Raw genomic sequence first — 17,332 nt, 5'->3', positions numbered from 1 at the left:
AGAGCAGATCATGCCTAAAGTGTTGGGTGTCAAAGAATCTTATTTTTAGTACTTTAGGGATTTATGCTAAGTTGTGTTTTGCATAGCAAAGATATCATGAGCAGAGCAACCTGTTATTATGGTGAACTGAAGAGCACTTAAATTGCCCGTCGGATGAGGATTTCTTGAAATTACCTTATCTGTCACGGCCTCAGCAGCTTATGTCTTCTGTTTGCCCTCTGTGCTGACACACACACACACACACACACACACACACACACACACACACACACACACACACACACACACACACACACACACACACACACAACACACACACACACACACTCTCTCTCTCTCTCTCTCCCTTTACAGCTCTTTGATCTGCTCTTTCTCACAAATATACACATTTACATACAATTTAATTAGACTGCATTATATGATTTTTCTTTATGTTTTACAGGGGAATTGGAAAACAAGGATTCCAGTGTCAAGGTAATGATTTTGAATCTGTCACATTTTTTTAAATTCATATTTAAATTCAGTCCACACAGATACTCAACCAAAAACAAAACAAGTACATAAAATGCAAAATAACTGATTGTATCTGGGGCTTCCTATCATCAAAGTCTCCAGCAGCATTAGCAGTCATTAAGTGGAATTACATGTTATCTTGCATTGCTGTGAATGAGCATCAAAGGTCCGAGGGTGTAACCAAATATTCATTATTGAAGGGGACCAGGTGTAAAAGTGTAGGCCTCTTCCTCTCCCCTTAATGCCTATGGTGTACATGTGAAGATCAAAAGTGGTTCGCTGAAGCAATTCATATTTCACAATGAGTAAGCTGAGGCAGCAAAGTCTGAGAAAAGCCATTTTTTGACCTGAGATCAAGTCTCGGCTTGTGGTCCTTTCTGATCCATCTATCTCAGTTTTTCCCGCTTTGCTTCCTGTCTGCTGTCTGCACTGTCCTGTATAAATATGGCAAAAAAGCAATGTAGCAATGACCTGTAGCAATATGACATATTCCCTCTATTTAACCTCACAAAAGTTTTTTTTTGCTGCATCACGGCATTCAAAAGTTTGGGGTCAGTAAGATTTATTGGTGTGTGTGTGTGTGTGTGTGTGTGTGTGTGTGTGTGTGTGTGTGTGTGTGTGTGTGTGTGTGTGTGTGTGTGTGTGTGTGTGTGTGTGTGTGTGTGTGTGTGTCAAATCTGAATAAAAATCTGAAATTTTATATATATACAGTATATATAATTTTAGATTTTTATTCAGTAAGGAAGCATTACATTGATCAAAAGTGACAGTAAAGACATTTATAAAGTTACAAAAGATTTCGGATTCAAAAATCTATTCATCAAAGAATCCTGAAATCCTGAAAAATGTATAGCAATAAAATATTAAAGATTATGTGACGCTTAAGACTGGAGACTGTGGAATAAATTACATTTTAAAATCTAATAAAATATGAAAGCATTATTTTAAATTGTAAAAATATTTCACAATATTACTGTATTTTTTTATCAAATCATTTGATGATTTTTTTATCAAATCATTTTTCACAAAAAAAAGTGTAAACGACTTTCTTTCAAAAACATTTAGAAATGTCTTACTGATCCCAACATTTGAATTGTAGTGTATATGTTGAATTATTACATTTTAATGTTTTTGATTCAATTATGAAAAATAATTTATTAAATATAATGAGTGCACTAATTATTAACAAATTAATGAATCTATTATTAATCTTCTGTAAGCCTTAACAAAGGTAATATTAATCAAATGTTCCAAACTGTAAACTTCTTTACTAGATAATGATATGCATTTCTTTTAGTCTGCAGTTTTGTGGTGCACAAACGCTGCCATGAGTTCGTCACTTTTACCTGTCCTGGTGCCATCACCGCTCCCAAAGCAGAGGTATGTATGTACCGCCTGTGTCTTTCTGTTAACTTGGACCTTATGTAATCCTCTTGGCATTAGCATAAATGTTTTTTGTTGTTGTTTTTGCCTTGTTACTTTTTATATTTCTTTTGCTTGATCATCGTATAACTCTTCTTTTCACGCTTGATTTTTTGCTCATCTTCTATTCTACTGTATTATCCATACCCCATCTGTCTCTCTCCTCTTCATTTTTGCATGGCAAGGCATTTATTTTTTGGCTGAGTAAGCCAATATGGTTGTAGGTCTCACCGTCACAGACAGTTTTTTCCTTTTCCTGACAAGCCTTTTATTGCTTTCGCTTGCATACCTTCTTTAAAAGAGGAGGCTTTAAAGGAAAAAGAATATCAATTTCCTCTCTCTCTTATTCTCTTTTATTCTCTCTTATTCCTGCTACGGTATGATAAAACATGCAGGGGATGTGATATGATGGTGTTACACTGCTACTCACACTCGCATAGTACAGAGTGAGTGTGAGACTATGTGTGAAAGAGAAAAGCAAGGAAGGGGCTATATTGTAACACACTCCCACTGTTCCAAATCCTAGTTAGCAGCCTACGTAGGCAGCACTTTTCATCAAAGGCATCATGGGCCTCTTCCAAGAGCTGTTTCAAATGCAAAACAATGTAGTTTTGCTGCCTCCAAATACACTTTTTGGCATTTTTTGGCATGCATTGCGACAAACTCATTATAAAAAATGTAATCCATCCAAGATGGTGGACAAATTGTCAATTAATATAAATCTATTCTTTATTATAAATCTATTTCATTCAGTTGATAAATAGTTTAGTGTAATTATAAATGGGTATTCCTAATATTTGTTTGTATTTGTGTATTATATATATATATACATATATATATATATATATATATATATATATATATATATATATATATATATATATATATATATATATATATATATATATATATATATATATATATATATATATATACATACATATATATACACAATTACATACACGCACTGTAAAAAAATTCAGGTCTCCAATTGAACATTTTCTAAATTCACATAAAAAAAATTCAGTTGGCTGAATTGAATTTCAGTGAATTAAATTGCATCAATTAACAGATTTTCAATTCGGCAAACTGAAAAATGTAGATATGATCAGTCACTTAAAATGTTTCAATTGGAGCCTTTTTTTTTACAGTTTTTATATATATAAATTCATTATTTTCATCAAAATTCTGCTATATATTTTCATCAAAAATACCCTATGACAACGTGAAAGGTTTCATTATATAACAGATTATATAATATAATATAATAATATTATATTATATAATTATATTATATGTGATATTATACCCTGTTTAATTAATTTAAAAGGGAATTAAACAGAGGAGAAGTGGTTTGTATTAACATTGTTATTTATCTATATTGATCTAGATTTATATTGATGGTTAGGATATTATATAAAGTCTATGGGAGTCTGTTGCTAATATGTGAAAAAATAAATGGTGGACAAAGTTAAATAAATATTGATTGCAATCCTACTATATTTTTCATATACAGTGCCTTGTGAAAGTATTCGGCCCCCTTAAAACTTTGCAACCTTTTGCCACATTTCAGGCTTCAAACATAAAGATATGAAACTTTTTGTGAAGAATCAACAACAAGTGGGACACAATCATGAAGTGGAATGAAATTTATTGGATATTTCAAACTTTTTTAACAAATCAAAAACTGAAAAATTGGGCGTGCAAAATTATTCAAAAAAAATTACAGTTTTATATCTTTATGTTTGAAGCCTGAAATGTGGCAAAAGGTCACAAAGTTCAAGGGGGCCGAATACTTTTGCAAGGCACTGTACCAGAAAGTGTTGATAAATATAGCTCAATGTAATAATAAAAAAATGTTTTACACTATTGTAATGGTGGGTCGCCATTACAATACAGGCAGGTTCAGGCTGCGGGGTTGCCAAACGACTAAAGAAACATTATCAGCAAGATTGTAGAAAACTGTACATTTCTTTATGTCTTTACCACCCACTGCTACTTATACCAATGACGGAAATAAGCAAAGTTACAGTAGCACAATATGGGGGAGAGCGTTGCTATAATGTGACTATATTGTATTGCAATAGGCAACACTTCAAAGTCAATACTGAATCAAAACTAGTTAGCAAATCATTTATGATTGTTACACTAAAATAGTTACAAAATAGATGTATGAGTTGGTAAAAACTTGCCATTAATACCATTAATACCATACCATTAATACCATGGTTAAATACCATTAATCGTACTCAGCATGTATAGAATGTTACCAGAGAGAGAGAGAGAGAGAGAGAGAGAGAGAGAGAGAGAGAGAGAGAGAGAGAGAGAGAGAGAGAGAGAGAGAGAGAGAGAGAGAGAGCAAGGAGAAGAGCCAAAGTGAATGTCCCCAAGATAAGAGAGAAACAGAGAATAAAGAGAGCAACAGTTATACAATCTTCTTTTATCTATTTCTTAACCATGTGACTGAACAAACTGACCGATCAGACCAAACTTTCCCCACTGTACTACAGGTGTGGCCCATAGGCCCATTTGGCCTCCAAGCCTTCTGAATCTCATTGTCTTTAGAATTCCAAATGGCCCTTCTTGTAAGAGAGTTTGGGGTTGAAAACAGTAAAGCAAATGTCTTTGTTCAATTCAAAAATCAAATATCTTTAATTATTTTCAATCCTTTCACTATATTGGTTTGTATGCATTTTTATAATTGTTAAAGTATCACAGTGTTAGCTTAGCAACGTCAAGCATACTGAAATCGATACAAATTGAGTATGTGAAGCAATACTGAATCTTCACTTCCATGATGGTTAGGATGCTGTTCTAAAAGGCATCTGCCTATGTAAGCTAGTGAGGGTTTTGGAACAGAGCTACAGTATTTATTTCATTCTGTCTTCCTCAGGAGCATAGTTACAACTTTTTTTTATGAGATTCTTTTTTTCATAAGCAGCTGAATGGAATGGTTGTAAAATGAGGTAAAGCAGGGGTGCTTGTGTGCGACTAGGCCGTAAGGATGGGTAGACAATGATGCCTGTGTGAAAGGCAGATGAGGCAGACTGACAGAGAGAGAGAGGAAAGTGGAGAGGAAGATTGTCAGAGGATGAAGAAAAGGAGCAGGCAGCATGCAGAGAGTGAGAGAAACGAGGGTGGGGTGGACGGGGTTTAGGCATTTAGGAGGATTCAGTTTTCACAGCTGAGCTGAACTCATATATTCATCTACCATTCATCCTCAAAATAGCCCTAGCTAATTGGCTCCCAGTGAAAAAGTCACTTCAAAATGAAGCCTTTCCTCTGGACCTTTAAAGAGAGGGAGGGAACCAGAGGGAAAGCAGGGTATCTGTGTTTGTTTGTGCATATTCGTGGTGTGTCTGTGCATAAAGCATGTCCTATTTATAGAGCACAGAACAGTATGAGAGGGCTTCTTATCAGACACATAATTTAAATCTCTTTTTCTTTCTCTCGTGGCCAACCATCTCCAAGAACTGGGCGTGCATGGCGCCCCTCTTTGTTAAATATAAAAATGCATCAAAGTGCTCTTGCCAACGGACTAAGCAATTAATGAGTACAATGTTTTTCTCTGTCCCTCTCTCCAGGATCTCAAGAGCAAGCACAAGTTTAAAATACAAACATACTCCAGTCCCACCTTCTGTGATCACTGTGGGTCTCTGCTCTACGGCCTCATACATCAGGGCATGAAATGTACCAGTGAGTATATATTGAGCAAATAATCCAAATGAAGTTCATCTAGAGCACCATTTGTGATGTGCTGGGACTGTAATTATGTTTGTCAACACTTATTGTGCACATGTTGTTTCTCATATGATATAATATAATATACTATAATATATTATAATAAAATATAATATAATGTAATATAATATAATATAATATTATATATATAAAAAGTTTTGTGTTAATGTAATTATATATATATATATATATATATATATATATATATATATATATATATATATATATATATATATATATATATATATATATATATAATTATAATATTATATTAATATAAATTACATTACATTATTCTTCCACTAAGTTTTTGGAGGGATTGGGTAAAATTGTATTTATTCAAATTATTTGTGCATATACTTGTTAGGGTTTACAAAGTAATCCTGCCATAAATTATTGTACAGTTTAACATTTATTAATTGTTCAAATTACAATAAATATTATTATATTACTTTTACTGAATTAAGTCCATTGGAGTTTACTTCTCAAATTCTACATGAAGCACAACATTCATATAATTTAATTTAAATAATTTTTCATTTGAATTAAACTGTATCAATTCTGAGATTAGCATATCATAATTGTCAAGGTCACTGTTATTAAATGAACATAATTTCTGTAATGATGTGTAATAGTATTACTGTAGAGTGATGTGTTTAAGGCTTTTAATAATAAATCTTACTGTATGTCAGATTTAATTAATTCCCTTTAACTATCGTTTAATCCATGTAATAACAACCATGTCATCTAATATCATTTGCATGACGTGATACACTTTTAGAAAATAATATGGCAGGCTAATGCAGCTGACAGCACTTGCTGTTTCAGCATGTTGTCTCATAAGGTACAACGTACATGTATGCCAGTGGCTATATAAACAATTACACTGTTTATATTAGATTTGGAAGATTTATTAGGCAGACTGGACTTGTTTTTGGACAGGCGGGAGACTATAAGTACATCACTCTTTCTCTCTGTCTTTTTTTTGTGTGTGTCTGTGTGAGAGAGGTTGTGACATGAATGTACACAAGCGTTGTGAGAGCAGTGTCCCCAGCTTGTGCGGACAGGACCACACTGAGAAAAGGGGACGGATTCGTCTGACCGTGCGTGGAGAGAAGGAAGACATATATGTCACAGGTAAACATATGGCTGTTAACTCATGGCCTGGTTACACAGACAGGGTTTAGATTAGACCAGGATTAGGCCTTGGTTAAATTAGGGCATTTAAGTAGCTTTTATAAACGTGCCACATTACTTATTACTTATTACATTATTCAAAACATTACTGGTGACAAAACGATAGAGCTGAAATACTAAGAAGTCTCAGGGCAAGTTGCTTTCGGTTAAAAAAGCTCAAACATGCATTTTAGTCTGGGACTATCTTGAGCCTTGTCTGTAAAAAAAGGAGTTTTAAAACTAATGCAACTAATGATAAGTCTTCTTAAATAGCTCATTCATGGATGCTGGATATTTTATTGTCCCGTTACTTTTTCGTGAGAACTTGCAGGTCTTTAAGTTATGTTATTACAGTATATGTTACATATTTTTTATGTTTGTGATGTCACACATATGAGGTCTTGACATTCTTGACAACAATGTCATGATGTTGACATAATCCATCTAATTGATGTTCAATTACCTGCTTATTATTAACTCATTTTAATGACCAATAAAAGCATGCAGCAGTGTCACGGTATGACTTTTCCATTACAAGAACATGTAACCCTATAAATAACTTAATTTTGGACCCTTTATGCATTATGGGAATTCATTTAATTTTTGTTTATATTAATATGTAACGTTACATAATGTTTTTTTCCTCTGAAGTTTTCCATTTACACAAATCATGTCAAGCGCAGTTATTCAACCCTTATTCCCAAATTTTTAAGTTATTAATAAACCCTATGTATCTTCAGTCAACCCAAAATTTATTCAGACACCTTTAAACATTTCTTATATTATCGGTTTATTCACTATAGTTTAGAAAATGGTAATACAATATAACAAGAACTCAGAGTTAAAATATGTCAGATCAAATTCATGTCGATAATGTCCGATAACTTTGATAGAAAGGTTACGGTATGTGATGGATTGCAATCAACCAATCAGCTGTCAGCTGTTAAATTTAAGTACACAATTAGATAATACTAATTGAGGTCAACCAATGACCAAGCAATGCTTCATTTAGTTCAGTCTGTGGTGTAAAAGGTCACATTAGTAATTAAAGAAAACGCTCAAGCAAAACACGGTCTGGTCAAAGAGTCTGAATAATTTTGGTCCCAAATGTTTTATAAATTTTACTGGTAGTCCTATGTTTGAGTAATTTCTGGGTATAATATGTCACAGTTTACTTTATTTTGCTATCCTCTCTTAAATAAATGAACTGTAGTGTCCTGCACAGACTAGTTAAAAAATATGTGTGTGTGTATATATATATATATATATATATATATATATATATATATATATATATATATATATATATATATATATATATATATATATACAGTTAACTACAGTTAAACCAATAATTTTATATAAATAAATAAAAATATTGTATTGTACCTTATATATATATACAACGACTTTATTTATTACTAGAAAATTACAGTGCAAAATAAATATGTAGGTTTATACATGGCCCTAAGCTTTGGTAACAGGATTGCAAAAGTATCAAACCACTTAGAAAATGAATAGAAAATAAATATCTGGCTGTCCTTGCTTCATACCCTATTCATAGAAAGTGCTACGTAATATTTATTAAGGTGCTCCTATTTATACCCCAGTGGAGAATTACTCCTTTTCTCACAGAAAATATGCTGTTTAAGGAAGCACACTGGAGATGCATTATGAGCCGCATGGCTCAGCTTAGCTTTCCTCCAGCAGAGGGAAATGTGTGCATACAGCGTCATCAGTACATGAGGAAAAAGCTAATTATACACACACAATATGCTGTATTACAATGCATTAGCTGCACTGTGTCAACTTAACTAAGCCTGTGGCTCTTACTTCAGCGCCACCATAGAGAGTCTAATGAGTAGTGAGAAGACTACTAATGCTCTACAGAGAATGTGAACATTTAAAAATGCACTACTGCTGTGTCATTCTGACAGGTTAATTTAACAGTACAACCAAACATACGTTCACTGTACAAAGCATATCAACACAGCCACATGTGCATTAGTTTTCATGCAAATACTGTTATTTATAAACAGACATGCTTATGTATTCTACGTTTTAGTGCATGAGGCACATAACCTGATACCCATGGACCCTAACGGCTTATCGGACCCTTATGTGAAGCTCAAACTCATCCCTGATCCAAAGAGCCAGAGCAAACAGAAAACCAAAACCATCCGTTCTACACTCAACCCCATCTGGAACGAGAGCTTCACCTTGTGAGTGTTTATTTCATTTGTTTGTATGTGTGTACGATGCAGATGGCATTGCCATGATGCTGTGCTTGCTAAGGGTGTTGCTTTGCTGTTCCTAATGTCTTCTGAGTGGATGCTAGGCTATCTCTCTCTTCTTTTTCTGTCGGAGTGTAGTTCAGTGCGTGGGAGGCAATGGGACAGGCGTTTGTCTGTAGAGGTCTGGGATTGGGATCGGACCTCAAGGAATGACTTTATGGGCGCTCTGTCATTTGGCGTTAGTGAGATATTCAGACGTTCCGTCAGCGGCTGGTTCAAACTACTCAACCAGGATGAGGGAGAGTATTATAATATCCCTGTACCCGACCCAGACCTACAGGTATATCTTGTGCTTTTACTGTTAATATACTGTGTAATTCCTTTTTTGGCTCTGTATGGTGTGTGTGTGTGTGTGTGTGTGTGTGTGTGTGTGTGTGTGTGTGTGTGTGTGTGTGCGTGCGTGCGTGCGTGCGTGCGTGCGTGCGTGCGTGCGTGCGTGCGTGCGTGCGTGCGTGCGTGTGCGTGTGTGTGCGTGTGTGTGTGTGGTCACATTTATGGTCTGACAAATCATAAAGCTAATTTTAATAAAATTATATTGTAGATGATTTAATTTTTGGTAACATTATTTTGTAAAATTTGTCGTTTTAAGATATGGCCTGGTATCTCTTTTAAACAAAAGTTTATGATTTTGTGAAATTTGTCTCTATTATTAATATCGTCATGCTATTTCCCCCATATTACCAACTGTAAGCACTAGGTAGCCTGCAACTTTACAGTTGCCATCCAGAACTTTAAGGACCAAAGTTCTGGGATAACAAATTTGAAAAGTTGTTGGCTTCAAGTGGTTATATCCATTAAGCATCATTTTTGTGCCCTTGAGCGAAGCACTTAACTCCAGTCTGCTCCAGGGCGATTACTCCTGTGATAGGTGTATTGTAAATCACTTTAGATAAAAGTGTCCATGCAATATTCAGCCAAGAGAGTGCTAATAGAAGCCTGGGGCCATCACAGGTCCACAAATAAACACACTGATCTCAAATCAAATGTTCCTTTTGACAACACAGAGTCAGATAGCCACATGCTCAAACACTGCACGCACAACACTGCAGCAAAACATATTCTGTAGATGTTGTCTAACCTCCATCTCCAAGTTTTCTTCAGTGAGCACCATAAATGTCAATTTCATAATACATCCACAGGAGGGCAGTGTATGCATATATTGAAACTATTCTCTTTCTCTCATCCTGTTTCTCTTTTCTGAAGGTACCAGAGGCTGCTATCACACCCTCTATTCCTCCTTCTCATGTTACCCTGACAACGCCTGTTCCATCTGTGACCCCGCCCGCTCTGAGTCCAAGTCCCTCTCTTCTACACAAGGGCAACGGCCAAGTCGGACTGCACGATTTCAACTTCCTCATGGTTCTGGGCAAAGGGAGTTTTGGCAAGGTGCTTGAAATTACAGTGGGGTCCAGAAGGCCACCATGAAAATGTGGGATTTCAAATCTGATTTAAACTAGAAAAAAAGTTTCAGGATTTAGATCAAAATGAAAACCAAAGAAAAACTATGACACCAAAGCAGACATCAAATACTATTTTGTGTTGATATTTTAAAATTTAAACTTTTAACTCAGACGTTTGGAGCCCGTTGTATGTGTGATAAATAGTTGTATTTTTTCCCTGGTTGTCAAAAGACCAGAAACCTTTTAAGCAAACTCTCTAGACTCAGACTCAGACAGCACTCCCACGAACCGCCTGCTTTGTTCACTGACTTTCTGATGCATGTTGAACACCAAAATGGCAAGCGCTGACTATAATGAAAAAGATTCAGTCTTGTTTGGGTTTCTTTATCCAACTTCCAATGACAGTTTTTTTTTAATTGGTTCATCTGTAAACTATGAAATTATGTTTATAAGGTATTGAGTTGAACCAATACTTTTACTAGTAACAATGTAATCATCAGCATAGTTTGTGTGTATGGTACGCACACAGCCAGAGTTTCTTAAAGCTCTGCTATAATTCATTTTGCCGCATTCCACTCTTTGTCTTTGCTCAGTTGAGCGTCCAGGCATTTCAAAGTATCCTCCTTTGACCGTGAAGCTGCAGAAAAGTTACTTTTAAAAGTAATGCGTTTCAAATATTGTGTTACTCCTTAAAAAAGTAACTAATTGTTACTTTTTTTGTCACCTGGGCTTGGACTGCTTATTTGTATTTTTGTTTTTGTTTTTTGCAACAGTTCTATTTTTGGCAAATGTAAATTTCACACTGATAGCACACGCCCCTTGTCTGACAAGGGCACTTAAAATCATCCTAATCAAACCCTACCCCACTATGACACACCTGCCTCTGTACCCCACTTACGATTTATCGCACCATAGGGACAGGTAATGTATACATATATGCATCACAAATTCCCAACAGTAAACTGATGCCTCCTTCTATTTATGATGTACTGACATGGACAAATGCTTTGCAAAAGACACTTTGTTGCGTCCGGTGTAAACATGGTGTAAAGGTACAATTTTGTGGACTGTGGAATCTTTGGTATGCAGCAAAATCTGAAGTTTGCATTTCTGGTTTCCAACATTCACATGCATTTTTTCATGCAAGTCAATGGAACGATAAGTGTAGAGTGATTGCTTCTTGAGCTTGGATAGATACATTTGACCGGTGCCCGCTTGTGGCCCCTTCTTTTCAAGCTTTCAAATGACTTGCACATGTGCTGTTGTCCATGGTCACAAAAACAGAGATGAACTTGAACAGTGTGCACTGGCGTACACTTTGAAAAGCTAGGTATTCGTCTGTATGTATACTCTAGGGATCACGCCAAAACTTAAGTATACATACGTTGTAGGAAGGAAGTAAAGGAAGTAGAATTTAAATTCAAGAATAATTCAAAGAAATTCATATACACGTCCATCTTGCCACAGCAGCTTCCTCTGCACCTGCTGAGAGAATCTTTAGTGTTGCAGAAAAAAATCTTCAGACCAGAACGGTGCAAACTCAACGATAAAACACATTCGTGATTGAGAATTAGATCATCAGTGTTGCTCAGGGAGTTTTGCATTGGTATTAATGATAACTGCATTTACAACAACTTTGTGTTATTTGATTACTTTAAAATGAAAATAACATTGGAACAAAACTAATTAAACAACATTGATTGGGTAATAAATTGGTAATTTATTTCAGTTGATCATTATCTATATTTTAGAACAAAATGTATGCAGGGTTGAGGAGTGACACTGTAAAAAATGTATCATGGGTCTTTTAATTTTCACACAAAAAGGTTGTTTCACACAATTAAGGTGATAAGTAAAAATAGTGTAAATATTTTTATATATTATTATTGTTATATATTATTTATAAGAAAATTGTGGTTCAGTGTTGTAAAGAAATAAAACCAAGAGATAAACTTTCCTAATTTTTTTAAGAAAATATAAGCCATTTTGAGGCTTGAATTGAGGAACAGATTAAGCTGATAAAATTAAGGAAAATAAGATTACTTGTTTATTTTAAGAGAATTAGCTCAATTGTGCAGTTTTTATTGAGAGACACCATTGTCAATCATAGTCAACTTAAATTAAAAAAGCACATTCCACTAATAATATTTAATTCATCATAACAACTACTTAAATATCATGTGTAATATTGTTAACATTATATTTTTTTAAGTTAGATACTGTGTAATATTTTTACAGTGTAGATACGTGTAATTAAATTGTGTTATTAAATTACAAAATGAATGTAATTGTTGTATTACTGAGGTAAAAGGTGTAATTTAATTAGTTACTAATCATAATAAAAGGATATTGCTTTGCATTGTATAAAGTAATCTAAACCACATTTATATAGGGTAACTTACTGTATAACAGTAAGTGATTACATTTCCAAAGTAACCTTCCTAAAACTGAATGTATGTGAGACTCAACACATTCTTTCTGTTGTGTGACTGTGGAATTTCTTTGAATTGTCATGAATTTAATTATATTTCCTGTCATTCAAATTCAACTTCCTGTGGGGTGGAGTCAATTCAATTCAAATTCATGAATTGAATGGAGGCCAATTCTGAAATTCTGAATTTTGCACAAGCCTGATGCAAACACTGGATAAGGATGAAGCTTTCTAGCACACGTTTTGAGCACCTGTGTTCCAAATGCCATATACGTTGAAAGGCTATGCATTCAGCTATATGCATAGCATTTGCATCAAGACTGAAGTTTGGGACATAATAGGATGCAGAACAGACCAGATTTTTATGCCGAAAGTCAGGCTACATGAGGCTGCACTAACTTATCAACAAACGCGTCTACTTCTATGTTCCCAGTAGATGCAATAAGGAGTGCGAAGGGTACAGCGTCCTTGGAACTGAAATAGGCCCTTGTCTCATTCGTTCCTGGGCTGCTGCTGCTAATTCAGGCAGAAGGGGAAATGCTAGCTTTTCTAGTCCCAGCTGCAAGAGGAGGGGGCTGATTTCCCTATCTAAAATTTGCAGCTGTGGCTCTGCCTCACTTCCTCGAGGAAGCAGAAGGTCTGACTCGAGGCCCAGTGAGATTCGTACCTCTTTCACCTTAAAATACCTGGAGACACGTAGACACACGGTCATTTCTGTGTTGAGGCCAGTCCCGTTAAGTGATAAATAAAGTGAAGTCTGTGGCACGTGTAAAAAAGACCTTCCACAAGCAGCCCAGGGGATGTTGGAGTATTTCAGAGCAAATGCCTTGTTTTGGTCAAACAAAGCACGGTTCCTCTGTCTGTGCTGAACTGAATCTAAATTCTGTTGTCGTGTGTCAGTGCAGAGCACAAGAGTGAAGCACTCTGAGCTGTTTGATCCCTGAGGAAGAATGACACGGGAGTGTGTGTGTGCTTTTTACACTCTTTTGTTTGAGCATGTGTAGGAATGTTTGTTTGCCCTTGTGATGAGCACAACAGCTCCTTCATATTAAATAATATTATACTAGATGCCGTGTGTACACGCATGTTTCTGGTGTGCGTGCGTGTGTGCTCTCAAGATATTTGGTTATATAAGAGGCCAGGGTTATACTCAGTAGACAGCACATCCTCCAGGGTGCAGAACCGTGCTAAAGAAAGGATAGAAACGAGGAAAGAGATTAAAGAAAAGCACAGAGGAGAGAGACCTGGGAAGCAGAGATAGAAAAATGACACAAAGCAGGAGGGGAGGAGACATGAAGAGAACAGGATCATACAAGTAAATGAAATGAAAGAATTTCTGTTCCTGTTTTTTTGGTTTGATTTGAGGTAATGTTCCCTTATGCATGTTAACTTACTTTGAGTGATGTTTTCTGCAGTCATCTTGTGTTTGCCCAGTTGAGTTGCTGCTGGAGGAATGTGTGCAGAAGATGATGAACTCTTAATTATTAATGTTCAAGAAGTGTTAACCTAAGGTTCCCTTGTCTTCCCGCAGGTCTTGTTGGCAGAGGAGAGGGGGAGTGAGCGCTTGTTTGCAGTGAAGGTGTTGAAGAAAGATGTGCTGTTTCAGGATGAGGACACGGAGAGCGCCATGGTGGAGAGAAGAGTGCTGGGCCTCACGGGGCGACCTCACTTCCTGACCTCCCTCTACTGCGCCTTTCAGACCGAGGTCTGTGTGTTCATCGTCGTATGTGAATGATTAATGATTTAAAGAGAGTGGGATATGCACATTTGTAATTTTATGAAATTTATATGGGCTTGTCAAATGTCATTCGTCCGTAGTGATGGAACAGATGCACTCTTCACCTTCAGGGCGATGTTTATATCTCTTTTTCGGCCTTGCACAGTTAGAACATCAGTACTGACATTTTATGGGTCATTTGATGTCTTTATGTGGCTTCCCAGGGCAACAACTGGCTATTTTTAAAGATGAATGCAGTAATTTTGTGTTTTTGTGCTGGTTAAGAGTATACTGACACCTAGTGGTGTGGACGCACCACTCATGCTGAAGTTTCGGGTAGAGTTCTGCTAAATATGTGGCTAAAATGGATGGATTGTGACATTCCTAAAATTCACGGGCGGGGATGCGGGCAGATAATTAACTCCTTGCGGGCGGGTAGTAGCGCGGATGAAAAATATGTGCAATATTTCAATGTCTAAATTACCATTACACATACGTGGCAACAATATGCCATTTGACCATAGACAGTGAAAGAAATGGACAGAGCGATCCCATAGACTTCAACGGCGGAAAATGAAGTCAATTAGAGGCACTCACTTCCTGATGGCTGAGTGAACTGCGCAGACTCAGACTGAGCTTTACGACGTAGATGTGACGTAAGCCTCCTGTCTGACAGTTGTAGGTCTTCTAGTAGTTGTGGAAAGTAAAATGAATCACGTTGTTGAAATGTTTTGTCCCGTTGCTTTTGGCTCACTATGGGCTTCTCCCTATTCTTCCCTTGACTTTATCAGACTTTATGTCTTCACGTCCCCCTGACAGTCTGATAAACAGTAAAATATCACTTCTGAGCGTCTCCTCCTGTCTATACGGTCATTTCTCAACTGTGCGACAGAGTCCTGTTGGTTATGACACAATCGTTAGCCTATTTTTACAAAAAAAGCTTCTATGGGGCGATAGTGTAAGATACAAGGCAATGAAGCCTTTTATGCATTGTCGTGTTTCTTTATAAATAAACAATGGGCAAATGGAGTCTTTAAACGCCTCAGATGTAAAGTTATTCACTGTCAAAGTGACTCTAAAATGAATGGGAGTCAATGGGATGCTAACAGCAGGTGATGGCTTGGTTAGCAATGGCCGCCCCTATGGGTGGAACGCTTTCCGGGGTCTGGATTACCCCCTTGCATTTGACCCATCACGTCACCACCACGGCGACAGTGCGACTTTTGTCGATGCCTCTCGTAGCCCAGTTGGAGCGAGAGCTGCAGGAGTAGATGGAGGAAGTAAAAGTAAAGTTGGTGAGTGGAGTATATAAAATAGTTGACAACGAACCCTTTAGCCCTTTTTTCATTAGCCCATTCATGACGCTGTTGTGATGTTGAGAGAGGTGCAAGATAAAAAATAAAGCATTTTAAATGAAATGATTTTAGCGTGTGATTTATCATGGACACGGATCGGATAACATGCCGAATATTAATGGGTCTGGGCGGGTGCGGATTTAATTTTGATATTTTCACGGGTCACGGGTCAGATCTGGTGCTGAACTTTGCGGGTAAGAGTGGGGGTGGGTCTCCAAAAATGGACCCGTGCAGGACTCTGTTTTCGGAAACATGGAAACATGTACATTAATTTCTACAGCTTCAGTTACACTTTTGCGGGAACCAATCACAGACTTGCTTATTCACCTAGCGTGCTATTGGCGGGTTTAAAAGACAACTCCGGAGATTTTTTAAGTTTATCTTGATCGTTATACCTTTGTGAGTACAGTCTATAAAAAACGAACTGGATTGGTGCGTGCAACACAGAGTTATTACAGTTAATGCCCACAGCCCCATTCAGCTAAAATGGGGCAGCTTTGGGGGCATAACGTAAAAGGGTGTCTTTGTGCCTCTTAGCAGACACAAAATAAAATTAAAATGTCTGTCCAACATGAACAGGGCCCTTAGATGACAACGAGATGCGTTTAGCCACTTAACCATTGTTTAAATTCACCTAAACACTGTGTTAGACAGCTAGCTGTATCTCACGCTGAAGTCTCGTTGGGACTCAGCGGTAGCCATAAAAAAAGGCAGATAGTCCAGTTGGGAGTAGTATCGTGTGTGTAAAACATGATTATTTTATTACTGCACATCTTTCCTCATAGCCTGACCAGCCAGACCCACATCAAGATGTTTGGTCTGGAAACTCACCATTGACAGGGCTCAATCCGAGGGGCGGGATAAACGGTTGTCTTTCAAACTCCCTCTGCTCGTGATAGGAAAGCGCTACACCAACCAGAGCAACGAAGGTGAAGTAGAGCTCGCTGACAGATTAAACATTCGCCGTATCCAGTCGGAAAAACTCAGAACACATCTTCCCTTCTTAAGAATGACTTCAGTGCCGTTCTTTTCTCAGAGAAAAGCTTAACTCCAAGTCTTGCAGAATCGCGGTCAAAGCTGATTCGAAAGACCGCCGTTCGCCAGTTTCTGTGTTTACTAGAAGCACGCAAACGCAACTCGGCCGCCGTTATTATGGCCCCGCCCACCGACTCTATACACGATGTGATTGGCCCGGCAAGAGTTACCGGGGAATACAGCTCAGAAGGGTATTGAGAGTTGCTAGACGACACTTGCGGGCAGATTAGATTTGCTGCCGCTAGGGT

At 36.9% G+C, this 17,332-nt stretch overlaps 1 protein-coding gene across 1 annotated transcript in view; it reads left to right on the top strand.

Moving 5' to 3' along the window:
* Positions 1 to 17,332, top strand: part of prkcg (protein kinase C, gamma) — a 39,748-nt gene that overhangs the window by 4,446 nt on the left and 17,970 nt on the right. The window contains 8 exon segments of the mRNA XM_067448977.1: positions 443 to 474; positions 1,811 to 1,893; positions 5,520 to 5,631; positions 6,685 to 6,813; positions 8,918 to 9,074; positions 9,225 to 9,426; positions 10,350 to 10,532; positions 14,509 to 14,682. Of these exon segments, the coding sequence (XP_067305078.1) occupies positions 443 to 474; positions 1,811 to 1,893; positions 5,520 to 5,631; positions 6,685 to 6,813; positions 8,918 to 9,074; positions 9,225 to 9,426; positions 10,350 to 10,532; positions 14,509 to 14,682 (1,072 nt within the window).

This window comes from Pseudorasbora parva, chromosome 7 (assembly GCF_024679245.1).
Source record: "Pseudorasbora parva isolate DD20220531a chromosome 7, ASM2467924v1, whole genome shotgun sequence".
Taxonomy (NCBI): domain Eukaryota; kingdom Metazoa; phylum Chordata; class Actinopteri; order Cypriniformes; family Gobionidae; genus Pseudorasbora; species Pseudorasbora parva.
Note: the sequence above shows the minus strand (reverse complement) of the source record. Positions and strands in the feature narration are given on the sequence as shown.